This window comes from Blastocystis hominis (assembly GCF_000151665.1).
Source record: "Blastocystis hominis, Singapore isolate B (sub-type 7) whole genome shotgun sequence assembly, scaffold_7".
NCBI lineage: Eukaryota > Bigyra > Opalinata > Blastocystidae > Blastocystis > Blastocystis hominis.
In genome coordinates this window covers 776,532-804,478 of record NW_013171866.1, presented here as the reverse complement: position 1 = coordinate 804,478, position 27,947 = coordinate 776,532, and the positions used below count along the sequence as shown (strand labels likewise).

General features: G+C 40.0%; 6 protein-coding genes; 4 read left to right on the top strand and 2 right to left on the bottom strand.

Annotated features, from left to right (window-relative positions):
* Positions 1 to 14,301: 14,301 nt before the first annotated feature.
* GSBLH_T00004685001 (uncharacterized protein) lies at positions 14,302 to 15,780 on the bottom strand (the record flags this gene model as incomplete). The annotated part of the gene is made up of 7 exons (XM_013043638.1): positions 14,302 to 14,464; positions 14,498 to 14,583; positions 14,613 to 14,706; positions 14,736 to 14,874; positions 14,908 to 15,131; positions 15,164 to 15,269; positions 15,303 to 15,780. 7 exons carry the CDS (start codon positions 15,778 to 15,780, stop codon positions 14,302 to 14,304), a joined length of 1,290 nt encoding a protein of 429 aa, XP_012899092.1.
* A 3,598-nt stretch (positions 15,781 to 19,378) lies between these two features.
* On the top strand, positions 19,379 to 19,763 carry GSBLH_T00004684001 (uncharacterized protein). XM_013043637.1 has 3 exons: positions 19,379 to 19,474; positions 19,506 to 19,582; positions 19,611 to 19,763. Exons 1-3 carry the CDS (start codon positions 19,433 to 19,435, stop codon positions 19,705 to 19,707), a joined length of 216 nt encoding a protein of 71 aa, XP_012899091.1. The 5' UTR covers positions 19,379 to 19,432; the 3' UTR covers positions 19,708 to 19,763.
* Positions 19,764 to 21,071: 1,308 nt separating this feature from the next.
* GSBLH_T00004683001 (Ribosomal protein L37a/L37e) lies at positions 21,072 to 21,433 on the bottom strand. XM_013043636.1 has 2 exons: positions 21,264 to 21,433; positions 21,072 to 21,232 (listed from the first exon to the last, which is right to left on the bottom strand). Exons 1-2 carry the CDS (start codon positions 21,271 to 21,273, stop codon positions 21,102 to 21,104), a joined length of 141 nt encoding a protein of 46 aa, XP_012899090.1. The 5' UTR covers positions 21,274 to 21,433; the 3' UTR covers positions 21,072 to 21,101.
* Positions 21,434 to 22,017: 584 nt separating this feature from the next.
* GSBLH_T00004682001 (uncharacterized protein) lies at positions 22,018 to 23,016 on the top strand (the record flags this gene model as incomplete). XM_013043635.1 has 1 exon in its annotated part: positions 22,018 to 23,016. The coding sequence occupies one exon, from the start codon at positions 22,018 to 22,020 to the stop codon at positions 22,990 to 22,992; it is 975 nt and encodes a 324-aa protein (XP_012899089.1). The 3' UTR covers positions 22,993 to 23,016.
* A 2,198-nt stretch (positions 23,017 to 25,214) lies between these two features.
* GSBLH_T00004681001 (uncharacterized protein) lies at positions 25,215 to 26,821 on the top strand (the record flags this gene model as incomplete). XM_013043634.1 has 5 exons in its annotated part: positions 25,215 to 25,404; positions 25,437 to 25,668; positions 25,703 to 26,081; positions 26,112 to 26,225; positions 26,261 to 26,821. The coding sequence occupies 5 exons, from the start codon at positions 25,215 to 25,217 to the stop codon at positions 26,789 to 26,791; spliced, it is 1,446 nt and encodes a 481-aa protein (XP_012899088.1). The 3' UTR covers positions 26,792 to 26,821.
* Positions 26,822 to 26,977: 156 nt separating this feature from the next.
* Positions 26,978 to 27,721, top strand: GSBLH_T00004680001 (uncharacterized protein; the record flags this gene model as incomplete). XM_013043633.1 has 3 exons in its annotated part: positions 26,978 to 27,030; positions 27,064 to 27,108; positions 27,148 to 27,721. The coding sequence occupies exons 2-3, from the start codon at positions 27,086 to 27,088 to the stop codon at positions 27,719 to 27,721; spliced, it is 597 nt and encodes a 198-aa protein (XP_012899087.1). The 5' UTR covers positions 26,978 to 27,030; positions 27,064 to 27,085.
* Positions 27,722 to 27,947: the final 226 nt, after the last annotated feature.

Genomic DNA, 27,947 nt, shown 5'->3' with positions numbered 1-27,947 from the left:
TTAATGCATAGAGTGAGCTCAAACCAGCGATTGATTCTATTGCCCAATTATAAAGGCTTGGGAAATCGTTTACAGCTATTCAGTGGATTGTATTTTCTTTCAATTAGGCACAGAATCCCTATTATCAGTACATTCAAAACCGTTGTTTAATTATAGTTCCTTATTCTGCAATGTGGCATAAAGTGTGGAACATTCGGCAGAACTATACTGGACAGATTGTTTATGTTCCTGATGAAGGTATCGTCTAGAAAATCGTTGATTACATAGATATAAACTATCTATTTCATTATAGTTTTTTACTGGTGGCTAAACCTTATGGAAAGTTTAAAATTGAAGATTTGCAGTGTATAATAAATGTTACAAAAACAGGGAATGCTGAAACACTGTTCCCTACAGGAATTACTGCAGTGATTGGAAATGAATTACTTATGAAGTATGTGATAGACTCTGTGGAATATCTTGATATTCTTCAATACAACGGTATAGTAAGCTATAACAAGAGGTATTCTTCCTTTGTCCTACAATACTATTGTTATGGAGAGTTTTTGAGAAACGTTATGCAAATCACTGATTTAACAGAGGAGATCATGAGAGTGAGATATCCTATCGTGGACACGCAACCATTTGATGCGATTCAACTGAGAATGGGTGGAAGTCTATCGGATTTTCCATTGGTTCAAACATGGCTGTCTGTAAAATCTCTGTCTGTAGCAGTTAAATGTGTAAAGTCACATTTTAAAACAAATAACATTTATGTTGCTTCTGATTCGATGTATGCAAAGAACTATCTGAAACAAAATCTGAGAAATCGAAATGTGAGTTTTGTGAATGAGAAAGCTCTATTCTCAGACACTCAAGTGATGAATGTGGACAGTGTTTCAATAGCTACATATACAGCAGTGGCAGATCTGTACATATTGGGTAAAAGTAAATCGTGTATCATGACAAGTGGAAGTACATTTGCATTTGCTGGATGTGCACTATCTGGTAATCCGCCTATCAAGATAACATATTCCGGTAAAAAGTGTATTAAATATTAATCTCTCATCCACAATTTCATATTACTGCATTTCATGTTTTTGTTACTAATCACCTTCTCTAGCGAAAACAATCAAGCATTTAATTTACAGACCTGTAGGAAATCTTGAACGGGTTGTTCACTGCCTGCTACGTTAATACCTTACGGCCTTGGACTTCTTCCCACTAGCCCACCTCCGGAATCTGCTTGCTATCCTTTTATGCCACATACCATATAGAGTGAGCCGATCATAGTAAGTCCTTTGCAAGAATCTTGCTACTTCCTCACCACAGACCAACTCACCTTTCTCACCATAAGACTCTCCATTACCAATACACGGTGTCATGATTTTATCACAATCCTTCCTCCCTTCCCAAGGCTCTCCCAACCATGATTTTCCACAGACGAGGTACATAGAGAACCATAACTATTTCTCATCGAACCCTTCACAATGTCGCCACAGTCCGCACAATCGATCCTCTCAATGACCCTCCATCCCAATCATCCTCTCGGAATAGCACTGCAATCACCAAAGCCACATAACGAGCCTCTCAAATTTACCGGGTCCTTACACTTCATAATCGAGAGAAATCGGCTATTCACAGCGATATAAGTAGAATCTTGACACATATCACCAGAATCCACAGTCGAAAACGTCGAATTAGTAGTCATCGAAGCAGTCGTAGAAACAGTACGAGTACCTTTGTCTCCCTTTCTCTCTGTCTGTGATTTCTTCTCCGATGCCTTGGCTTCTAGATCAACCTCCTTCCTTCTCGCCTCTCCCTTCTTCTTTCTTGGCTTCCAGAATTGGTTTCAGCTTCTTGTACTCTTCTCTAGCCACTCTTATTCTATATGGTACTCTACCCCGCCTCCTTCTCTTTGTCTTGGCTGGTACCATTTCTTTTCCAAAAGTGGTCATTTCCAACGAATTCGAGTACTCCCATCGCATCCTACAACTCTCTCACCCATGTCCTTTCTCTTCCCTAAGATAAGTCAAAGCAGAAAAATCGGTGTTCAATTTCCCAGATGGGATGGCAAATATACTGTCGGATCGAATTGGGCTCAATTTACTACAAATCCATCCCTCATCCACCAAATCAAGTGGTGTATCCAAATTCGCATTCTTATCCGACATTTCAGAATGAACCTTCTTATACGGCGGGACATTCTTCTGTTGGGCGGTATTCGTCCTCTCTGATGAATCGCACTCTCGCTTCCTCTCATTATCACTACACAAAACCTTCAGGTCATCTTTGTCACCGCTGGTTATCTTTTCCATACTATCTTCACTCATATATTCACTATCCATCGTCTTCTTCACACTCATACTTAAGCTGGCTTCATTCTTATTCTCACACGATTCTTCTTTCACAGCCGCTTCAAAACTATACATTCCTGTCGAATTTGAGTTTCCCAATGTCTTCTTTGCATTCTCTTTCTTATTTCCTCTCCACCACACAAAATTGAAAAAATCGAATAATCGTTTACCACACATAGGGAGAATCAACCTTTTGCTCCAAACAACTTACCATCAATATACTGCTAGTTGTAGAGAATAAACGCATAAATCGCGAAAAATCTTTAACTACCCTTTTCGACCAATTTTAACCAAGGCTAACATTTCACGCGTTATGCATCAGCTAAATTTGAGCACAGCTTACCATTGATAAGCCGAGTACTCCCAAGAATAATGACTAGCTCTTTATCTAGGGAAAAAGCTTAGCTTTCTCCCGGGGCAACTACGCTGCCCTTTATAAATAAAGAAAGAAAGATCATGCACTACTCCATGCTTATTCAAGGCTCACCTACCAACGGCACATAAACTTGGATCAACCAGTACAAGTACAAGAATCCTTACATCACTTCCATGACTGTCCTGTTTCGACCCAAGGATGCCCAGGCTATGTTCAACAATGTGGACACGACGAACATTGTCACGAATTCGAATAATGAGAGAATAATTATTCACGCTGGTTATTACACGATCAGTGAGATCATTGCCTTGCTCAATACCATGACCGATACTACATTCTCCATATCCACGAATGCCTCTTCATTCGGTTGTATCTGGATTCAGTCTCCACACACCATTGATTTCACGGATGCACCTGACATTCGTGAGATCCTCGGCTTAGATGGACGAACGGTCATTCTACCTGCTTCGTTCAGTGGATCGAACGTGATTGATATCACGCGAAATCGACAAGTGATCCAAGTGTACTCGACGATCGTGCGATCATCGGACTTGAAGATTGCCAACCAGAACAACAACCTGCTCACCACGATGATCATTGACGATCCAACGGCTGACTACGTGCGAACTGTGGAAGACGTGTGCATTCCAATGATCACTCGGTTTGATCAATTGATGTTCGTGTTCCGCGATATAGATGGCAAGATGATACGATTGAACGGCGAATTCGAACTGCAGTTGACGATTGAGGACGTGTATAATCAAGTGCCTTCATCGATTGCCTCTGCGAACCAGTTCTCCATGATCGAAGTGTTCGGTAATACCACCAAGAAAAAAGTGAAGCTGGACAATCCTCTCTCGTTCGACCAGTGCTACATCTCGTCTGTGTCGTTGTATACGGACTTCGTGTTGCACAACGTACCATCTGACCAAGTGGTGCTAATCAATGCCAGTAGTACCTTTCAAGAGATCACGATACCACGAGGCGCCTATGACATCGAGACGATCATTGCAAAGCTGAATGCGAGTGATGCCCTGTTCGAATTGGTGTATAGCGGTGAGAATGCATTCCATATCACAGTGAATCACTTCTACACGATTGATTTCACGAATGCACCAGAGATCCAATCGATCCTTGGATTCGAATCGGATACACTAGTAAAAGGAGTGGATAACCCGAAGCGCTACTACCTGTCGTCCTCGTGTAATCACGTGGTTGTTACTGACAGCAGGGAATCGCACATGTTGACATTGCCTGTCGGTTACTACACGTTCAGCGAGTTCATCGAGGCTGTCGGTACTGAAATGGTGAAAGTGCTTCCTCTCGTATCAATGACGATCGAGGATGATCATGTACGTTTCAATGATCAATTTAACAGTTGGTATTTCGATCGAACCGGTGTTGACACGACGATCGATGGTTTTGGTTGGACTCCATGGTTCAAACTGTCACCATCGACTCGCAATTTGTGCATTGAGCGTCCCATAGAGACTGTGTTTGATCCCAGCTGACTTTCTCTACCCGATGAGACTAATGATCAAGGTATTGGTGGTCATGCATACCTCGACGCGGGATCCTTTGTCGAGTATGACTGGCGATTGTACACGACTATGTCCTTCTTCATACTGAAGCCGAAAGTGACGTACATGATGACGAATGATGACGGTTCATCGCTCGATTCTGGCACAGTCTACTTAACAGAAGACACGGAAACACTGATGTCCTTGGAAACGTTCATGAACTCGTGCTTATCACAGTTGAATGCGAAGTATCAACAGGTACGGAATATCACATCATCGCACTAGGAATCGATTGCGTGGACTATCGGCAAAGTAGGCGATGTAGTAACGTGTTCTGCGAAGGATTGCGCACCCGACTTAGTGTTCGATCTTGAATCTGAGAACATAAACGTGCCTATGACGATTAACGACGATAAGCAAGGTGGATTATTCGGTCCGTTGTATTCCAAGAACAGTGTGTACAACGATAGTGTCTGGGTTGATATATCGCATATCGTTGTTGGTCTCGATGGTAATAGTGAAACAAGGACTGTGACAATCGAACGAGAAACATGCAGCGCATTGGCAATAGCATAGATGATTGCTAAAGGTTTCAATGCAATAGATGGATATCGAATCTTTGATCGAGTGGAAAATAAAGGTCTGATAACCTTAGCACCTCGAAGTAATGAACATCCTTCGATGGTAGTGATATCCAATGACAACCTATTCATTTCAGTGACTCCAGGTATAACTCGTAGACTCGAATTCACATTTTATCGCAATTACTACATCGGGATGCCCGAGTTGACAACGCCATACGAGTTTGCGATGGCGAACATCGATGGACTGACAGCAGCGAATATGAAAAATGGGTACGAGTCCTCGAATCGTGAAATGACTATAGAATTCATACAGCTGACACGCGTTGCATATGTGAGGAACGACGAAATCATTCCTTCCTAGGCTACCTTCGTTGACTGGGATCAATTTGAGTCGTACATGACAAATTCAACGAAACGCTTCTTGTACGGAATGATGACACTAAACGATAGTGCTGATAAGACTAATATCACGTACACGACAGCCATGGTGACCAAAGTGAAAATGGCCAGCGAAGATCCTTAGAAGGGATCGCACTCGAAGACACTATTTTTATCCTTGATCTTGATTTGGGATGCCGTGAGAGTTGTGTACGAAATTGTCTCACTGTTCTTGTCCTCGAATTCTCTGCTCTTCCGGGTTACCACGATGTCGATCGTTGCATCCTTGTATCGTGAAGATCAGTACAGGGCACATTTTGTAGATCGATCTTGATAGGTTTCTTGTCGGTATTTGCGATCTTCGTGTTCGGACTCAATTTCACTTTGAACTGGATCTCGCCTTCGTATTCACTGTACGGGTAACTCTCTCTCTTCGTCTCATCGAGGATTCTTTTAAACTCTTCCGATTGCTCCTTGGGCAGTGTGATGGAGAGAGTGTTGAACAGTTTCTTCTTGTCTGTTTCGAACTTCGAGTTGTCACCCACGATAGCAATGGTAGCATCGGTGATCTTGCACACATACTTAGCCGATTCACCATCTCTCTTGAATCCGGTGGAAGTGAGAGAAATGTCAGAAGTATTGGAAAAATCGAAAACCTGAATCTTGTTGCTCATATCTATTTATATTTACTTATTGAATTCTTTAAGAGCGACTCACGCTCCCACCGTGTTGGCACGGATCATGATGAGGTGCATCTGGGTCGTCGCTGCAACATCCTCTTCCAACTCGATTTCAAACTGGATCTGATTCGATGCTCGCATCGGAAACCACTCGGCTAACGGGAAGGCGAAGATTCGGAACTGATTCAACCACGTCTTGTACGTCAACAGCGTGTCGTACTCGTCGGAACGACTATTGCAAAGATAGTCCATCCATTCGAAGAACGTGTGATCAATTCCATCAGGTGTGTTCGTGTTGTCCACATTGATGATACGCTTCTGTTCACCAGCGATGTTCAATGAGATACGTTTGAATCGAATGTCCTTGAGTGTCGAGAAATCACCATTGTCGTCCGTGAACATCATGAACATCATCTTGACGGGGAAGTTGACCAGCACACGATCATCGATGAAGTTCTGGCCAGTAGGAATGCGGAACGTCTTGGTCATGATCTGGTTCTTCACCAACTGAGTGTCTTCAGGATCGAAGGTCGAATCATCGCTCGTCTTGTAACTGTGATACCAAAGCGTACACGTATCGAAGTACACACCGGTGAAAGCCGTGGCTGATGGAACAGCGTCCGGACTTGTAGCGGTATTGATTTTGCCAGCATCGATGTAGAAGTATGCATCGTCGTTCGTGGGATAGATCTGAGCATCCATTTGCGTGAGATTGATGAATCGTTCCTGAGAACAACTTTCGAAGATGTCTGCAAAGTTCACATTGATCGTCGTGTACGCCGTGGTCGATCCAGGTGGCTGTACGAACTTGAGCATGTTGTAGAATAACTTCCCGCCATAAGGTCGACCCAGGATGGCCGCAGTTCGTGCGGTTTTATCGGTTGTATCGTAGTCACGGTCATCGTAGTAGATGTAGGACAGTTCCTTCAGTCCTTCGTTCACCACATTGTTGTGCTTGTTGTCCGTGAGCGCATTCAAAGGTGACCGGATCTGACCGATGTTCTCATTGTCTGCACTCAGAGGCAAGGATGCCAAGTTCTCACCATTCCAATAGGTGTATGTGACCTTCGTGTTGTTCACAATGCCCGACATGTTCTTCTTCACCGGAACATAGATATCCTTCGACGAACTGCTCGTATTATTTGCCAACCCGGTGATCTTGAGCTTGAAAGTCATTCGTGACTTGTAGAGATTGAAGTACACGTCATCACCGGATGGAGCGATCGTCCAATTGATCACATCGGCCGACTTGATGTTATTGGACTGATTGCTGAACACAATCTGCGATTCGTAGTTATGAACAGGAGGAATTGTAGTAGCCATTTATTACTACGAGGAAAAACTATTTTCTCTCCTCCATAGTAAATGGCAACACCAACACAACCTGAGAAACTTGTATATCTCCAGAACGGAGTATTCAAGCGCAAGGAAATGACCGAGGGTATCCAGTACTACTCGGACAACTCTTTCGACACGTTCGCATTTCCGTCGACCAATGGCAACTACGTGCTTACCAAGACTGACGATGTGTACACATGGTCCGTCGCAGGTGAAGATTTCACTTCCTTGGATAACTCGTATTTCAAGGACAGCGATGGACAATCGATTATCATTCCAACCAATGGAGCTATTCCCTTCTTCAAGAATAACTCGGCGTTCGGAGCGATCAATCTGCCAGAAAGTGGTTCTTTCATTCTCACGACTGACCCGGATAGTGGTCCTTCATTGGAAGCGTTGACGAAGCCCGTGATTTTCGAGGCTCTCGAACTTACGAGCACGTCGGACTGGTATGCGATACCGAACTGGAATTCGACCAAGATGGATTCGAAGGATCTATTATTACCAAGTAAGCCGGGAACGTTCTTCCTTTCAGCCGATTCGAACAATGACTTCCTGTTCAACAAGGTCACACCAAGAAGTCTTTTCCATGAAGATCTAGGAATCGGATCTGATGGATAGAGAATCGTCACCTACTGGAACGATGCTGCCTATGGTCTACCATTGCCAACCACGGCAGGCTATGCGACATTCAAGGTCGAGAGTAGCAATGAGAGTCCAATTCTTGTCAATCTCACGCCTGAGATCGTCTACAAAGACATCCTCGGGTGTACTAGCAATGAAAAGTGTCTCGTATACAACAACGGGACCAACGTGTCCAAGCTAACAATCCCATCCACTGCTGGCAAGTACGTCATGGAAGTCAAAGAAAACGGCACAGTCTCGTTATCACCCACATCGGCTAAATTGAGTAAGACATTCGAGTACACCTCCTGGACAAGTGGACACCAGGTTGTTAGCGAGGCACTCACGTCGGAAGGTTCAGACCTTTCTGCACCGATCAAATTGGAACCCAATAAGACGTACATGATCACCATCGATGCTGTACTTCGTTGTGACAACTATGAACAGGCACTTGTAGGATTCACGAGCGTGCCAACTCTCGTAATGGGTGTCGAGACAGCTACAATTATTAAAGCAAGCTTGAATAATCCAGTACCAACAACGACATTGAGTAGCACGAACATATTCACATCAGTACGCCCTGTAGATATGAAAATTCAAGTCATACGTTCTGGAGACACCACGATCGAACATTACTTCACTCGATTGAAGGTAAGCATCATGGAACTCTAAAGCCAAAGTGAAAAGGAAGTCATGACTTCCCCGTTTTTTACTTCGTACGACTTGGTAATCGTACATGAAACTTGTTAGCTTTGGTAGCCTTGGTAGCCTTGGCAGCCTCCATGTTCCACTTGGTCAACTCGTTCTGGTCATAGGCAACACCATCGATATAATTATCAATCGTGCCATTAATCACAAACACACGATGACCACTGATATCATAGATCTCATTGTTAGGATCGTGCAATACAGAAAACTGGAGATGACATACGGAATACTTGTCCTCATGGCATGCAATCTAGAGCAATCGTTCAATATCGGGTGAATAGATCGATACGTATGGCGGATTGTATTCATCGTGGTAATTACCAGCATGCGGATTATCGACAAATGAGTTATAATGTTATTCACGTATTGTCGTGTAATTTCACGTCGTTCTTCAGTCATCCAGGAATCCATTTCTATTTATGAATACATTATTTCACTTTAATCTCTGTTGGACTGATTGTGATGTCACTTCCACAATCATCTTCGGATTCATTCTCCTCGTTGTAAACACATAGATAGCAACAGTGATTTTTGCATTTCGAGTCCACCACCAGTTTGTGATTCTTCCTCTTACTCATCCATTTCCATATCCCTTTCAACCATTGAATAAAGCGATTCATTTTTCGAGGTGTGTGGGGAGCATGAATGAGATCAAGGAACTACGGAAACCAGCAAAACGAAGAGGTGCCACTCGAATGATCATCAGTTCATTCAAGAGAAACATATACTTCATCGATCTTATCGATTTCTCTTCAAAACAACACAAATCGATACAGGAAGTATTAGGATCATAAAAGAGTACTGGATTCTACAAGAATCGTGGATACAAATATGTCCTTGTATGTATTGATGGATATTCGAAATACCTGATGACTCGGAAACTGAAAAGCAAGAGTGCTACAGAAGTCATTCATGCAATGAAGGATATCATTCAAACATATGGTGAATCACCAAAGCATAGTTGCTCGGATCGAGGTACCGAATTCACCAATGCGATCTTTCGTACCAACATCTTGAACTAGTATGATATCACCATGTATCACATGGATTCAGCGAATAAGGCAGTACTAGCCGAACGAACAATTCGAGATATCAAGGAACACATCATGGTTCCTTCATTCCATTCAATCAATCAATGGCAAGGTGTATGGTTTGATTTGATCGATGGTGCAGTTCGTAGACATAATGGAAGAAAGAACAGAGACATCGGATATACACCCAATGACATTTGGCTTAACAACAACAACAACGATATCTTATACATGGAGAAAACAGAACCATCCAACATGTCAGCAAGGGACACAACACCTCAATTCGATGTTGGTGATTATGTTGGAGTGACACGAAGGCCTCGCATTCTGGAAAAGCGATCATTGACGAGCAAATGGTCTCAGGACTTGTATGAAGTTGTTGACATTGACGATCGATTCATGCCATTGATGTACGAAGTGAAGAATGTGGAAAGCGATAGTACACAGAAGTGTTCTGATTGGGAACTGCTGGCAAGCAAATGCAAACCACAGCCAGCACCACCCATCACTCGATCCAAGAGTCGAAAGGAACCCAATGCATTGAGAAAGGCTGCAAGATCACATCGACCCATTACGAGGAGCCAGAAACAGAAGAAGAATGGTGTTCGAAAACGATCGTAATGCTCTTCACACCACCGAGAAGTATGATAGGAAGATTCGAATACGTAAACATGTTGAGTGAGAAACGAGCCAAATCCAAGACCACTGTGGAGAAGAACCTGTACAAGCTATTAGCAAACTCGACCTATGGCAAATTTATGGAGACTGGGCTGAAACGAATGAAAGTGAAGTTCGCGAACATGGAATGAACGCGAGGCCATTATTCAGAAGCATGGGTACGACATGATCGCTGGGACAACCATGTATTCCGAGAATCTGATCGGCATCAAGTTGAACACACCGGTACGCAAGGTCGAAAAGCCATTCTTCATCGGGTTTGCCATTCTGGACATGTCCAAACATGTCATATACGATTTCTACTACAATGTACTCAAGAACACATTTGATAATGTGGAGCTGTTGGGTCAGGACACAGATTCGCTCATCGTACAATTGAATGATAGTGGCAACATCGTTCACAAGATGTGTGATAGTTACAAGTCATTCGACTTCTCAGAGTTGGATAACACGAGCTACTTCTATGGTGAACTCGTGAACTGTTACGAGCATGAAGTGGACAAGAGCAAGTTCCCTTCATTGGAATCGTTCCTCAACTTCAACAAGAAGTTGCCTGGTCCCATTTTCAAGGACGAGCACAACGAACATCGCATCATGGAGTTCGTTGGACTGAGACCAAAAATGTATTGTCTATTTGATGAGAAGCATGTGATACACAATGCAGCAAAGAAAGTTCCTCGCAATGTGGTGATCGATGGTGAGAGAATGAGTGTGAAGAACATCGATTTGTACAAGCGTGTTCTTGAGGCCGAGAAGAAGGGAGATGCAGTGATCGAAGGTAGCTTCAAGCGCATCAACAACCAAGGATTCGATATTAGCACGAAGGAACAGACCAAGACACTCATGACTTGCACGGACAACAAGCGATGGATCTTGGACAACAACGTGCATACACTTGTATTGGGACATTATCGATTGAAGAGTATGCAGTAAAGACGAGTTACTATTCACTTTGGAAAACAGGGCAGAAAATGGCAGCTATCAGTTTGCGTGCGTTTTGCACCATGGATTGGGACGACGAATGAAGAAGCCAAGGTAAGCTAAGTCCATTTGTCGAGCCTTATTTAGGGACGAATCGAAGATTCCTCCGGGACAACGTAGAAGACGACGAATAGGAGGCGGTAGAGTCGCCTCCCGGGGAAGCTTTGCTTCCTTACGAAGTCCCGCCACCATAGTTGCCCCTATTTCTTATGAAAGCCCAAAAAACAAGTGCACTACAGTGAGCAATGGTAGATGGGGTTTGAGGGGTGACTTCGGACGACCAGCTTGCCATTGACAGGGCTTGAAAGGCATCTTTGGTTGAAAAAGGCGGTCCAAGGTTTCCGCACGTTATCCATCATTTATCTACTACTTAAGGTCGTTAATTATCGAACGAATTTACCATCAAAGAATGAAATCCAGTCTACCCATGTTTTTAATCTGTAGTTTGAATGAGAGTTTCTCTTAATCTAGTTTGCGAAATAATACAAGAATCTTCTATTTGCCAAACTTAAAAGAAGTCGGAAACAGACTTCAAGTCTTCAGCGGATTTTATGTCTTATCATATCACTATCGAATACCAATCGTTAGTAAGTTCATTCTTTATATACATAAATGACTAGTTCCATTATCAGCAGGTTGGCACCAAGTGTGGAATATCAAACAATCATTTCCAAACCAAATCATTTATATTTGTGATGATGGTTCGAGATTATTGCATGTTATTACTATCATTGTAGATGTTCATGAACTAGCGTATTACGCTTTTTTTATTATTTGACATTTCATTCCAAACAATCGATAGCTGATCGTGCAAACTTTACGAGTGCTATATTAGACAACACGATTTCTTCCATATTCCCTACTCAAATTACGGCAGTCAGTGGCAACTTGCTTACTATCAATGTAATTGCTATGACTTCATACTACAACAATACGCTAACAAAATTGGGATTCAGAAGTCATCATTACAACTCAACAATTGATGCTCTTTCGTACAAATTGTATGGTGAGTTTCTGAGGAATATTATGATCCCATCCGCAAGTTTAAGAGAATATATGCATTATTTATATCCAAACTACGACAAAGAGGAGTACAATGCTGTTCACCTTAGATTTGGAGGGGATTTGGCTGATGTTCCTGTGTTTGTTGAGTTCTTGCCACTGAAATCATTTCCATTGATACTCCGATGCATCAAACAATTACCGAAACCTAAAAAAACTCTATGTGGCATCCGATTCTGTGAAAATGAAAATGAGGCTGGCAAGGAACTTAACACAATACTCGTTGATCTATTCCAAGAACCAGACAATTCCAGCAGATACACAAATGATGCAGAACAGTTTAGTCTCGTATGCTACATTCAGTGCTGTTGCTGAGTTATACATTTTAGGACATGGAAAACGCTGTGTTATGACAACACGAAGTACATATAGTTTAGCGATGTGTGCTTTGACTGGACAGAAGCCGATTATTAAAGAACCAAAACTTAATATTTGTGATAATGAAACATATAGTATTTTTATCAAATATCTTGTTTTTTATGAAAATGGTGATGACATTGAAATAGATGACAGAATAACAGATTATAAAACATACAAACAAAATGAAGTATATATATATTAAGTTATAATAAATACATTTACTTGTGCAATATTATAGATGCGACAATGTGTCCTAATATTATCAAAGACAACCTTAACAATATTTGCTCAATTCTCTCTATCAATTATTATAAAAATAAGAAATCATACTCAATCAATAGTATAGCAGTGTTCAAATAATATTAAGAAAATATATTGTATTATAATCACTCGAGCACAATTATGTCATGTTAGTAATAACAGTACAGCGCTGCTATTGATATACAATATTATATTGTTAATATTATTATTATTTGTTGACATTTCTTATACCGAATTATTATTTATTGAAAAAAACTAAATATTATTAACATTCCGAGAAAAGAAAATACAAATTGATATTTCACTAAAATTAAGGTAGTCAATGATACCGGGTATGGTAACGCTAGAGTAGTATTTGATTTGATCTCCATATTATTTGGCAGGATAATTAGATTGCTCAATGCCTGAAGACGAAAATAGTTTGTAGTTTAACCACGTGAATTATACTATAAATATAGCTAGTTTAGAGTATATCGAAGTAGTAAAATAGTGAAAGGTTTATGAAACTATTCAAATAATAGGCTATGTGTGTGTTTATTCTTATTTTTCTCTTTTTTTGTAAAAAGCAGTGAAAATCAATAGGAATGCTAGAGATTTGGTATGCAAGAGTATTTTCTATCCTTGTTATTTTGGACACAATTTACATATTTATCTTTTGAAATAAAATGGCATAATCGAAAAAGAATAATTTTTAAATTTTCTTTCCGTATTTAGGTATTATCAAATCCTAATATTTATTGTATTCACAGCAATTACTTTAAAAACAATATTAGTACAATTTCAACACTAATGAGGCTGATCACTGTGTTTTGCATTTTTTCATATATCAAATAAAAGACTAGATATGGACATTGTATATTATTAGAATTATACAACTATTTAACTTTAATCGGTGTGTAATCATGGAAGCAGATAAGTGGATTAGTTTTGTAATTTCAATTCAATATCACTCTACATTATTCTGTTTTCTCTTACAAAGAATATCATTTTGAGTATTTTCAGCGTCTATTAGGTTTTTTTCTTTCGCATTCCATATTTATTGTCACGAGTATCCATCCCAATTTCTTTTGGAAATCACACCCACAAAACAATGTCTAATCTAGTACAATCGGTAATTTACCTTCTGTAAGTGATTCATTTTATCATTGGTTGCTTATTTCATATACAACAAGATAGGTTCACACACATACACGCACTAAATAAGCTCTTCATAATAAGCTTCTTGTCTTTTAAAACACACGGGGAAATTTGTCACCGATCGATATTGCTCATTCAATCTCATTTGTAGGTCATTGTAGACCTCTTTCATATCGTTAATAGCATGCATTTTCCCTAAATACTTTCTGCGAAACCCAGAACTACAATTATTGATCACAAGTTTGATTTACTCGGGATGTGGAAAGTCCATTGCGAAAGCATGATTCAATATGTAAAACTGAAAACCAGCTTGGCGAAGATGCTCAAAATATTGCACTTTGTTATATCCATAGTTTACAAATCTTTCCTCAAATAGAGGAAGTGTGGGAGAGTATTTCACCATCAAATATCTAAAGAAAATCACAGAAACAACTCATATTTACGGCTCCATGAAATTGGTGATAAAACAGCGAACTCGAGATACATGCGATTCTTTTGACGTTGTAAACCATTCAGGCATTACATACATCTATGCTAGAGAGTACATTCAATTTCAACATGAGTTCGAATGTTGTTCTTATTTGATATGCAAATCTTCCGATTGATACACTCAATCAGTTCCAATTTGTTTTCTGGTTGAATCCAATTCGATCTATTCACAAATGATTGAACATTGCATACAAGTAAGAACAACTTTCGATTGAAGAACAATGATCCAATATTTGTTTGCCTTTATAGAAAAACACGGGGAGAATAACAGCAGAGCGATTGCTATGATAGAGGAATTGTGGAAGACTCATGACTTCCTTATAAGTATTTACTAGTGATAATGAGAAAAGAAGATAACAAATACCAGATAATCGAAGATCCATATCAAGAATCAAGAAATGAGTGGTTCGAATGTTTCGAATAGCAAGATTTCGTAAGCGATTAATAGGAAACACAGTACTGGATTTGAGATAACGACTGACTAGATAAAAAAGAATTGTAACACGTTTGGGAATGAAGTGAGTTGAAATGTACCGCACAAGGTGGACTTCCTGGGTCGATGTGGCATAAATCACAAGAACAATCGGTCTACAATGAACATGGAAATCGATCGTATTTACCCTTGATAACGATACATGAATTGACGTAGTGCAAACAAACGATTGTATCCAAAAGCGGTGACAATGGCAGTTACATCGAATTTATGATCATTGGAAGGAAACCATGCTATATCTCAGAGAGAAACCCATCAATGATTACGCGTATCTGTATATTCGACTTCCTCATTCCCCACAAATTTACGGATGAGCAAGCCGTTCTGATAGTTCAATATTGCTTTGAGCTTCTTCTGGTTTCTTGGAATATCACATCCATCACAATGGATTGGACTATCCGAGTAATGACTCACATTATAGAACTCAGAGCGCAATTGTAACTTCCTCGTTATGAGTACATTTTGAAAATTATGGTATTGTTCAATCAGAGTTGAAGTGGCGGTATGGTTACTGATTGCTGCACGAACATCTTGTATCCATTCATTTTCCTTAAACTCGAGTAACAAATGAACTAAGTCATATTTTTCTAGAATTGGACGGAAGCATTCTTCTTGACTCCATTGTAATGTTAGGTTTGATACAAGTTCACCTTCTGTTTTGTGAATTGCACGAAAATGTAAAACAGAGTAGTAAACCGAAATGTGATCTTCCGGGAAAAGGCCATCCAATTCTTTGTTTTGCATTAGCATTAATTTGTAATCGGTCGAATTATGCTCTTCTTTCTCTTCTTCGAGTAATACTGCATCGATTCTTCGATTTCGTTTATCACACTCATCGTCTGAAGAGAAAGAATAACTGGAATAATCACTCTTGTAGAGTTTAAGGGAAGTACCATTCATTTCAAAAATACATTCTGACTTGCCAGTAGAATAAGTTAGAGGCGACTGGTAAAGACTCATGAGAAACGTAGTACGATCATTATTACTGGGAAGTGAAGATGAAACAGCTTCTGTTGATAAAGGAATGGGTCTGGAGTTTATATCGATTGTTTGCTGATTTGATATCAATGATACTGAAGACAATCCTTTAGTATCAAGGGAAGGTTCTGAGTATAAAAGTTCATTCTGGGAATGAAACAAAAGTCTTGAAACGAAATTCAATACACTATTTGAGGTCGAAAAAGAACGTACGCTCAAATCTGGATACAGACCATGCGATAATGATAATTCTTTTCTGGTAGTTGCAGAAACCACATTATGGCTCTTTATACATTTCCAAATCTTTCGAATATCGAGTAGACTGAACTTATTAATATTATTATTATTGTAATATTCTTTTACAGAAGATAGCTGTTCACTTGAACCTGAATTTAATGGACTATTTCTTTCTATATCACTAGCCTTACCAGTATTCCCAGCAGAATTCCCAATATCACTTGTATTCGTGGTAGTGGATGAAACTCTTTTGAATGGGTTTTCTAAATCAACTATGTCAATTCTCTTGTCAGTCATATTCTCTTTGTAGAAAAGAGACACTGGCTTATGTAAATTCTCGCTGTTTTCTATATAGGGTAAGTGTATTAACGAATTACTTGTTTTTAGGATACAACACAAAGGACAAAATAGCATATTCGATGGTATAGAGACTTGGCCATTTCTAGATTGTTATTCCCGATTATTACCCTACATATATATTTTAAAATTGATAGTAATAAGGAAAATGAATGCAAAAGTTGTATACAAAAGTACTGTTGAATGAAATTTCATTGCCATATTCAAGAACCACACACAAGTAATAATGAATATTAGGTGTTATTTGTCAAATGTATAACAAGATTGTTTTATTTCAATAAATGCATTAACTATAATCAAGTATAATACTATTTAGTTTTTGAAAATAGTCCAGTTCAAAAGAGTGGAAATGAAAAGGCTACAGTGCGCAGTGCACAATTTTATACACAAATATATTTTACAAATGAATCTCTTGATAATGCTTCATCTTCAAATAATGACATGTAATAAATAATAATAAACATGTAAGGGTCATGCTATTTTTATATATTAATCGTTTGGTCAAGCTAGTGATATAATAGAAAAGTATCTATATTTGAGTTATGCATCATATGTTTATGATATATTCTTTTGTGTGTTGATCAGTTGATAAAACACTTTTGTTATTTAATTCAGGGTATTTGTATTTGTGCTCAAAGAATTCCTCTAAATAGTAGCGTGAAGACATAGAACAATTATTATGGTTTTTCTATATGGTCTCATCAGAAGTTATGTCATAAATGTACTATATAAAACAAACGTAGGCGATGGTTCATAAATTAATAGAATGTGTATTTTGTTGGATAATAGTGTAAAATGAATATGCGAAAATGATCTTTCCATATCACATTCAAAGAGAAACTATAAAAAAGAAAAGATTAATTACGATACTGGGAATATTTAGTTATTCATACACTTAGGGAACAATTCTAAAATACTCTAAAATGATATGAATTAAGGTGTGGTTGTTTGAAAAAATTAACTATTTACATTGAGTTTTATTTGTGCACATACGACTATTGTGCATGTACTCAAACAGTCCACATGAGTATTATAATTTATTTGATGAATAAAATACCAGAAGGTTTTTTTTAATGGCATAAGTTGATATAAACACAAAGAATACTCCAAATATAAATAGCCATTAATCTAATGATACAGAAAGAGAAAAGAACAAATTTGGTAATAAAAAAATATATAAAGAAGAATTGAAATTTTCATTATGGGTTATCAAAATCTCATTATTTTTTTTATTTTGAAATTATTATTTCTTTGTTTTTTTTATTCATGTATATTATGTTCCTTACTATTTTAATTTGTATATTTTGATTGTATGTGTTGAATGAGCTAAATATAAATTAAAAATACTGGTGTTACTAACCCTAGAAAAGCAATAAAAAATATATATATACATATATATCATTTGGATAATTTCCCCATCATCATGAAATGCAGTCTGTGAATAGCATATAGTTATTTAGTATGGAAAAATTACTAACCTTAATTATACACCAAACTAAAATAAGATACAATTTATATCGATACTGCAGATAATCAATATTGTACAACAGTTGGCATCCATTTTTTAGATTTAATATATGTTGTTTTTGTGAGAAAATTTTATATTTAAAACGATTGCTCGATATACATTAGGAAAGTATTGGCGGTGATAACACATAGGGTAGTTTATTTTAAGTTTTGTATAATCGGTTTTCAATATGTGTGATACATTATTCTCTTTATTCCTGTACGCTAAGTCTTAACCTTAAGAATTTGTGTGAAAGGAAGCTCTCTTTCTACACTCTTCAAAAATGGTCACGCGAATTATCAATACTATAGTGATACGAAAGTACTCCTACCATTATTTAAAATAGCTCAATCAGTTCATTTTTATGTTAAGAACCAAACTACTATTTAGAAGGTAGTATATTAAATGCACTCGGTTGCGAAATAATTATGTAGTTGGTTCAGAAAAATATTTATTTTGTAGCCACTGGAGTATTTTTTGGAACAATCTAGTAAGGTTCCTTACAAACACTATATGGATTACAATTATAGAAGAAAAATGAAATAGCGTTTCACGCAGTATCCGTAAAGTAATGTGAGTATCTATTTCATTTATTTATTCTTATTATATGAATGTCGCACATATATATCTTCGTACTATGCATTCACATGAATAATTTGATTGTTGTCTCCAAGAATTCTCTGATATAATGCACAAAACCTAAAAAAGCACTTTTTCATACTCATTGAAAAAATATCATATTTGACTATATCTTTATGATTTTCGGTACTTAAGCATTCTATGATTGTATTTTGCATCACTCAGTTCATGCATCTCATTCATAAAGAACAATTTCCTTTTTGATATTATTTACATACTACTATTAATACCATATCCGTTTTCATTACTGACACCATAGAAATGTTCAAGAAGCATATAGATACCATTCGTAAATGAACTTTTCTCATTATTTGCATTAGTATCAGATGTGGTTGGTCTTGTGTGAAATACCACACAACTTGGTATTTGGAACGTGATATCAGGTTTTTCCCCACATGAAGATTATAATAATAATAATTATTATTATTATTATTATTATACCAGAACTCTTAACTTCATTTTGATTTTTAAGAGTAATTTATTTTCTCAGAGTGTATGAATCATGACTCTGTGAAGAGACTACTAATACTCCTTATATAATGGTTCAAAAATATACTTTGTTAATATATAACTCCCTTAAAAAAACACATTATATATGTGAATAATAAAAAAAAATTCACAGTTCTAAAGTTATTTTCCTTTCATATTTTGTTTTGATATCATACATTTAGTCCCGAAATGAATCAACCAATTGTCCCTGAACACGAAATAGTGAATAATGTATTCTTTTCCCACATGTTTGTTGGTGTAGGCTTTGGAAATAAATAACTATCTGATCTCTGCAACAATCGAAAATCAGAACTTGGCACGCTTTTCTGATGCTGTAGAGTAACATTTGTTGCTATTTTATCTCTAGTCATCTAGAGACTCTGTCTAAGAACTTGGGATACTTGGATAAAATAGGTGAGCGGGATGTAGAGGCCTCAAGTATTCCTAAACATGCTAATCTCTAATTTCGTATTGTATGGGTTGTACTTTTTTATTTTGTGAATTATTATAGCCTTTTATCTGTTTCTTTGTTATATTAGCCTTTTTAATCCATGTTTGCCATTTCTTTTATATTTTTTCATGTTTGCAAGTATTATGTCTAAATATAGAATATTGTGGCATTCACTTTCCATTCGTGTGCTCTCTTTCGATTAGCATCTTAGTCTTGTCAATATGTTCTCTTGTGTAAGGCTTGCACGCTTAGGAGTCCTGTGGTAGCCAATTGATTGTTTTAGATGAGTTTGATTATAATATGGCCTTTCTTTATTATCAATGGACAAGTGATTATTGAACATCAAATGTTAATTATGAACCATCACGCGTATAGTGATTTATTGTCGAAACTTGATTCATGGTTACTTTTTGTTTTACTAGGTATGTTCTTGTGATATTGTTTGCAGCATTTGTTTTCCTTTGTCTCTTAGTGGTCTGGAATATGCCTTTTCTGGAGTATTCCGTCTCCACAATAAGAGAATAGTACTAGTGTTCTGATAGCAATAAGGATGCCTTTTCCATTCTTCTTGTATGAAATTCACTAACATTTCGTAGGTTTCAGCGTATTTCCGGAGGATCTCAATTCCGCTTGTTCAGATAGTATATTTTACATTGTGTTTGATGTTTGTTGCTGAATTCCTTGCAATAATTGTTTTTGTGATATCAGGTAGGTCATTTTTGTTGAAGAACCGCATGTAAATCATGTTCTGGTTGAGGAAAGTGTTCGTTACGCTATCTTCTCACCATGCTACTGGCTAGAAATGTGCTATCCTGTTTTGTTCGTCATATTATGGCAGTGCTTTTCGAAGTGGAGCAATGTATTTGAGTCAAAAGGACTTCATTTGTGTTTTATATCGACAGAACGAGTTGTGATGATAGTTTCTGTATGAAATTGTGCGAATCGCATATTGGTGATTTGTATACAGATACTTCTGAACTGATATCTATCTCTTGTATAGTCAACTTATCATTTTTTTCTATTCCGAGGATGTCTAAGCGTGATGATTAATAGTTCAAGAGAATATTTTATATGTATATTAGTAACTATATTTTTCACTTCAGAGTTTGAGGTATTTGAGAATCAAGGTTATTATTGAAGCCTTTATAGCCCGTCTGCTATAAACATTAAAGATCTCTGACGTTTTACCAAGCAAAACAAATGACATGTGCGTTGAATGCAGATTTCAAGCACAGAGTGTTCACAACCGAGAAAGTTCATTATTAACCATTCCATGTCAGATGAGGAAAGGCATACCATAAAGAGATTTGTCATACATCACTCACGAAAATACCATTTGAGTACGAATATCGACATACTTTATTGAAATAAACAAAATATTCGTGCTGCTTTCGATAACAAACCAATTTAGTTCTTGCGAGCAACAGCTTCGGTTCCCTCTCTGAATCCGTTCTTGAAACGGCGAGTCATAGTCTTCAGGTAGCTCATGCGACCGGTTCCCTGACCTCGGCGACGAGAACTCTTCAGAGCCCAGTTGTCTATCCTTCAAATTAGCCTAGAAATATGTACAGTGACGCATCTTAGCATCAGGGTATCCGCAAGAACCGCAGCGGCTCTTCTGAATGTGGAAGGCACGACGACCGCATCTTCTGCAGATGGTGTGCGTCTTTGTGTGTCTCTTACCGAAAGAAGAAGTACCCTTAGTCTACAAATATGTTATTATTGACATTCTTCAAAACTGCGTAAAACACATTCATCGGGCATTTCCTAACATGAAAACATGTTTTAGCCTGGGTTACCGACTTACCATGATCTAATTGGGAAAACAGCAATTCTCTAAAACGACCAGAAGGTTGTGACGTACAGTGATCGTTTGATATGATTATCAATACCACTGTACAATTGACTTATTGATTCATATCTCGTTGTTTTTGACTTATATCCTTTGTGTATTTATTTATTGAGCAAGGTTTCTTTTTATGGATGTCGCCTAGGTCTGTTGTTTCTAGGTTTTGTTTGTTGGCTTCGTGATGTCTCTCTATATTATTGTTATTGACTCTGTATTTTGACTAACAGTAAGTAATTGAATTGTTATTAATGTGTGTATAATTTGAACCTTTGCCTATTTAGTATCTTTTATCAAATAATCCATATATTTTTTATTTTTAGACGTATTTGATTATTAACTATTGTAATTTTTCATCAATTCTCACAATAGACTTTGATTACACTCGTTTGCAATGTAGGTTGTCTGTACATGGTTTGGTAACCCGATTGCCCATTGGAAATTTTGGAATTTGTCGTATTAACCGATATGTAAAGAATGTCTGCTCAAATCAGTCTTCGTGGATGCCTTCAGGGCCATAACGGATGGGTGACCTCCATCGCTGCTTCTCCGGCTGATGCCAACACTCTGGTGTCTGCTTCTCGCGATCACACTTGCTTGGTGTGGAATCTCCAGGCGGGTGACATGATCGACGACCCCTCTCTGGTGATGTCTTGTGGAACCCCTGTGAAGTCGCTGCAGGGCCATTCTCACATTGTTGAGGAGGTGAGTCTGTCCGTGGACGGTCAGTACGCTCTGACGGCATCTTGGGATGGAACGGTGCGTCTGTGGAACGTGAAGACGGGTAAGAGCGAGAAAACGCTGTCGGGTCACAAGAAGGACGTTCTGTCTGTGTGCTTCAGCCCTGACAACCGCCTGATCATGTCTTGCGGCCGCGACCGTACGATCAAGCTGTGGAACACCCTTGGCGAGTGCCAGTTCACTCTGGACAAGGAGAGCCACAACGACTGGGTGACGTGCGTGCGCTTCGTTCCGAACATGGAGGAGAAGCCTCGCATCGTGTCGTGCGGGTACGACAAGCTGGTGAAGGTGTGGAACCTGGAGACGATGAAGGTGGAGTACAACCTGATCGGCCACTCGCAGGTGGTGAACAAGGTGGTGGTCTCTCCGGACGGCGTGCTCTGCGCCTCGGCCGGCAAGGACGGCTGCGTGATCGTGTGGGACCTGGCCAACGGCGTGGAGAACTTCCGCCTGACGCTGGAGGACCCGGTGACGGACCTGGTGTTCTCGCCCGCGAACTACTGGATCGCGGTGGCCACCACGAACGAGATCGTGCTGTTCGATCTGGAGACCAAGGAGCGCGTCGCCAGCGTCAAGCCCGAGTTCCCGCCTCGCTCGGCCAAGGCTCTCGTGGCCTACTGCACCTCGCTCTGCTGGTCGCTCGACGGAGCCACGCTCTTTGCCGGATACACCGATAATGTGATCCGTGTCTGGGAGGTCAAGGCCATGTAAGCGCGGAGAAAAAGCGGATTGGAGGGGAATGTGAAGAGAATGGGAGTGATACTAATGTATATGTGTTGTGTAAATTCAGAATGTGTTGGTGGTGGTTCAGAGAGATAACAGAGTAGTGTAGCAAGGCAGAGAGGAAACAGAAGGCAATGGTATTGCAAAGAGAATTTGGAATGTGTTCACTACAAAGATATTTCAGATACATACGGTGCACAGAAGAAATAGGAGAATACACATAGCACAGAGAAAATACAATAGGAGAATACACATAGCACAAAAAAAATACAATAGGAGAATACACATAGCACAAAGAAAATACAATAGGAGAATACACATAGCACAAAGAAAATACAATAGGAAGACATCTCAAACTCAAATCCATACACATCAACCCTCCATTCTCAAATCCCTAACCTTGACGAATCCACCTCAATTAGAAACTAACACAAATAGGAAAGGTCACATAACAGTAAACAACAAAGTAATAATCTCTATGTTTGTATCAAACAATCCATTCGATGGTTACTTTGTCTGAGAGAAAGACCGGTTTGCCTTTTTTATTCCTGATATAACTAGATTTGCATGAACTACTAGCATATTTTGGTAAGCATGGCTCTTGGAGAGTTGTATATTCTTTTCGTAGTGATTCAGTCTAGAGACCATGGCGCGAATTCTTTACAGGGTTTAAAGTTCCCGAACTCGTAGGGAAGCGTTTACTTTCTCGTTTCTACACAAACATTGTCTTCTTTAGTGGAAACTATCTATTTCTCATTGTGGCAGCCTTTATTCTTCAAATGTTGCTCTTTTTGACTCTCCTTTCCTCCATAGGATCACAGATCCATTACTCGTTCTTTGCAACTTCGCAATTGCTATATGTTGGATGTTTGCCCTCTTTTGTGAGGATCATGTTGTAGAGTTTTGTATCTTGTGAGTCATCAAGGGTTTGCTATCAATGGGAAGAGGATAGAATCAGTTTATTTTGTAGTTCTTGGCTTATTCTGTTTGTCTCCTTTTGATGATTACTTATGTTTAGTGCATCTCATTCTTCTTTCGTTTTGTCATCGACTTGCTCAGTTTTTGTTAACACTTTTCCTCTGCCTAACTTGTTCCTTTTTGAAAGCAATTTTATTTGCAGGTGTATTTTTACATGCTATCCTTCGGAAACGCTCACTCCGAAGTAAAATTGCCATGAGAGCGGTGAAACTACCCGTCCCTTTCGACTTTCTTGCTGTTTTGGATTCTATTCCGGGTTTGAATTGTAGGGGTCGGAAAGTGATTTTGTGCCACTCATTGTCACACAAGAAAAAAGTCCATCTTTGGGAGTTAGTAACCGTAGCCAAAGTCAGGCAGTTGTTTCTGGGCCACAAGTTACCACAGATACGGAGAGTGATTAGCTGACGAGTTGTGAGTGTTATGTTATATTATATTATATTTGAGCTATTGTTTGCTTGTTTGTTGTTACTGGATTTTCTTGATTATTCCACAATAAGAAAACCAAATGAGGTTATTCGATCATCGCGGTTATATATCATTTTGTAGGCAGATTCCTGGATTAGACTTGCCACATGGAATCTATCATTTCTATTCCATCAGTAGTGTAATTACAGGTAGGAATATCTTTTTTAGTTATGGTTGACGAGTGTCTCGTCCACCGCTTCTTTGCTCAGGTCTAACACCTTTCTAGTATAATGGCTAAAGGAAAGAAGGCTCAACACTCTTCTGAAGACGAATCTGATATTAGTGTTTCAGATATTTCTGATATTAGCGTTTCTGATGTCTCCGACATAAGTGTGTCTGATGTGTCGGATATCTCGGATATTTCTGAAGAGGATTGTAGGCGCATACATTCTCTGGTTTTATTTCTAAGCTCCTGTTGAGAAGAAGAAGGATAAGAAGAAGGATAAAAAGAAGGACAAGAAAGACAAGAAGGATAAGAAAGATAAGAAGGCCGATAAGGAAAAGAAGGGTAACAGCCCTCGTCCAAAGCCAAAGAAGGGGTAAGTGTTTTTTGATGGGGTTCATTTGTAGAAGTGGTAGGTACAACCAAAGTTGTTCATTCTAGATGAATCGTCCGATGAAGATACGCCTCTTGAAGACGAGGAGTTCTTGGTGAAACATCAGGAATGGATCGACAGTGTAATGAAAGACGAAATGACATTCACCGTATGCGCGATGAGGCAGAGTCATATGTGTAGGTAACGGATCCTCGTACCGAAGGAAACCGAATGCGTCCCTATACGACTTATTTGGTGACTCTGTATCCGTTGAAAGTGGAACTGCGTCGTCGCTACAGCGAGTTCGACAATTTGCGCGAGATCCTTCTTCGCCGCTATCCTGCAATGCTGCTGAATCCTCTCCCTCCGAAGAAGGCCGTGAACAACACCAGCGAAGAGACGGTCTTGCTGCGAATGAAGAGTAGGGGCCGCGTGTTGGCGATAAGATCACAGGCCTCGAGAAGTGGCTGAATGACGCGGTGGCCATTCCCTACATCCGCATGGATGTGACCTTCCGTGACTTTATCAGCGCGCAGTCCATCAACTGGGGCCGCTTCCCGGAGAAGGATTCGCTGAATCTGCACAACGTCGAGGTGAAGAGCAAGAAGGGGAGCGTGCAGAACGAGGGATTCGAGAAGTATCAGGAGTACATGCAGCACATCAAGTGTCCGGAGGATGTCGAGGCGTAGGAGCCATCGCTCGGGTCTGCTAACGGGTAGCTCGCTGAAGACGTTCAAGGAGCAAGTGGAATCGCTGGTGGCGGTGACGCGGAAGACAGTGGAGTCGATCCAGACGATGATCGCGCGGCAGAATGCCTTTACCCAGTCCATCGACGTCATGTCGACGAACATGAAGGAGTTGCTGGAAACCACCAAGAATATGAACTACCAGAGCTTGAAGGTGGACGACAAGATGATGCAGGACAACGAGGTCATCGGAAAGATCCTGGAGTCCACGTCCAAGGCCTGCGATTCGTGGTTCTTCGCCGCCGACTTCATTCCGAATCGCGGTGGTCGCGCTCTGGGCGACGAAATGGAGTTCGTGCTGCTGCAGACGGAGGGACTGCAGGAGCTGTTCGACCGTCGCTGGCAGTATCTTGTGGGCTTGGCCGGCCTCGCTGACCCCTAGAACCGCTACGTGGACATCTGGCACAAGAAGGACGCCGCGCTCTTCGAGGTGCACGTGAACAAGCGCAAGGGAAACAAGGCGAAGATGGAGAAGGCGCAGGCCGTGGTGGACGAGGTGGGGCGCGATTCGAGGACCTCATTCTTCTGTAGATCGAGCATCAAGTGCGTCACAGCAAGAAGCTGCTCACGCGCTTCACGAAGCTGCTGCTCAGCGTGGAGCTGAAGATGTACGTGCAGAAGCAGTCGGTGGCCATCCTCACCGCCTTCTCCAAGTACGCAGCCTGCTCGCACGTCTCGTATCAGGAGCAGCTGCCCGTGTGGGAGGTGCTGGGCCGCGAGATCTACACGGAGTACGAGAAGCTGTACAACAACTACAAAGAGGAGTTCGAGAAGTTGCGACAGCTGGGAGATGAGGACGACGATATCGAAGAGCTGGATTCTTCCGAGTCCGATAAGGAGGAGGAGGAGGCTGCAAAGAAAAAGCCGAAGTTGGGATTGTTTGGTAGAAAGGAGAAGAAGGAGGAAAAGGAGGAGGAAAAGAAGAAGAAGAAGAACGACGACGATGACGATGACGACGACGTTTCTAGCATTTCCGAGGTGGACTCCAGCGTGTCAGACGTTGATAGCATTTCGAGCGATGTGGATGAAATCAGCGATTCTGACAGCGAGTCGGATCTTTAAGCATGCTTTCTCTACTTGATTTGTTTGCATTTCCTTTTTGTTGAAAATAATCGCGGTTTCGGAACATGAAAGCTGTACTTATTTTCTTCTTGGAAGAGCAAGTATACCCTTTTCTATTCAACGATTCGATATGTCTCTGCAGGAAAGACAGAAAAGTACAGTTTTCTCTCTCCTCGAATCGTAGACTTGATTACTTCGATACTTGATATTTCAAGTCAGTACGATGAAATGCTTCCAACGTATTGATAGAAATGCAGATTTTCATCTTCTAGGAGTGACACCGATAACGGGGCAATGGGAAGATGGAAGGTATTGATGTAGGTTTCTGTGCAGATCTGTATGATCCTTTCGTGTAGTTTGGATGATTTTACAAAACAACAAATTACTCCGCTATTTCACAACTCGGATCTTCGTAAAAATGGAGTAACGCTCCACCTGCAGATTAATGACAAACGCGAGCCTATAAAGGGTGTGCCTGCAGTGTATTACGTCGAACCAACAGAGGAAAACATCCGGCGAATTGTAAAAGACTGTGCGGTCCCTATATATGAAATTAACTATGTTAATTTTTCTTCCAGTCTCTCTCGTGAATTGATGACCCTATTTGCCCAGCTAAGTGTGGAAAATAACTGTTCTCAGCGAATTAATCGTGTGTATGATTGCTACATCGGAGGCATTGCTCTGGAGCCCACTCTCTTCACCTTCCAAAAACATCACATCTTTTCGCTCATCAACAATCCGCAGTCCGACGAATCCGAGATCGAAGCTGTGGTGGGGCAGCAGATTCCTCAGGAGTTGCTCTCTCTGGTGATTTCGATGGCGGCCGTCCCCACCATCCGCTGCTCCAACGGCGGAGCTGCCAGTATGATCGCTTCGACGCTCTCCGCGTTGATTCGCGACCAGTTGGTACGATTCGGTGTGCGAGATTGAGTGCTTCTAGAAGGCGGGAATCAACCTCTTCCAACAGAACAAAGTGAATAAAGGTCCTTGTCTTCGCCATCCGCTGCTCGTCATTCTGGATCGCGACGTGGATCTGATCTCGCCCCTTCAGCATTCCTCTCATTACCAGGTGCGTTTTGGTGTCCATTCTCCATGCAGCCGCTCGTCAACGACTTGCTTCCATGCAAGAACAATCGAGTCTACATCCCCAACTCCT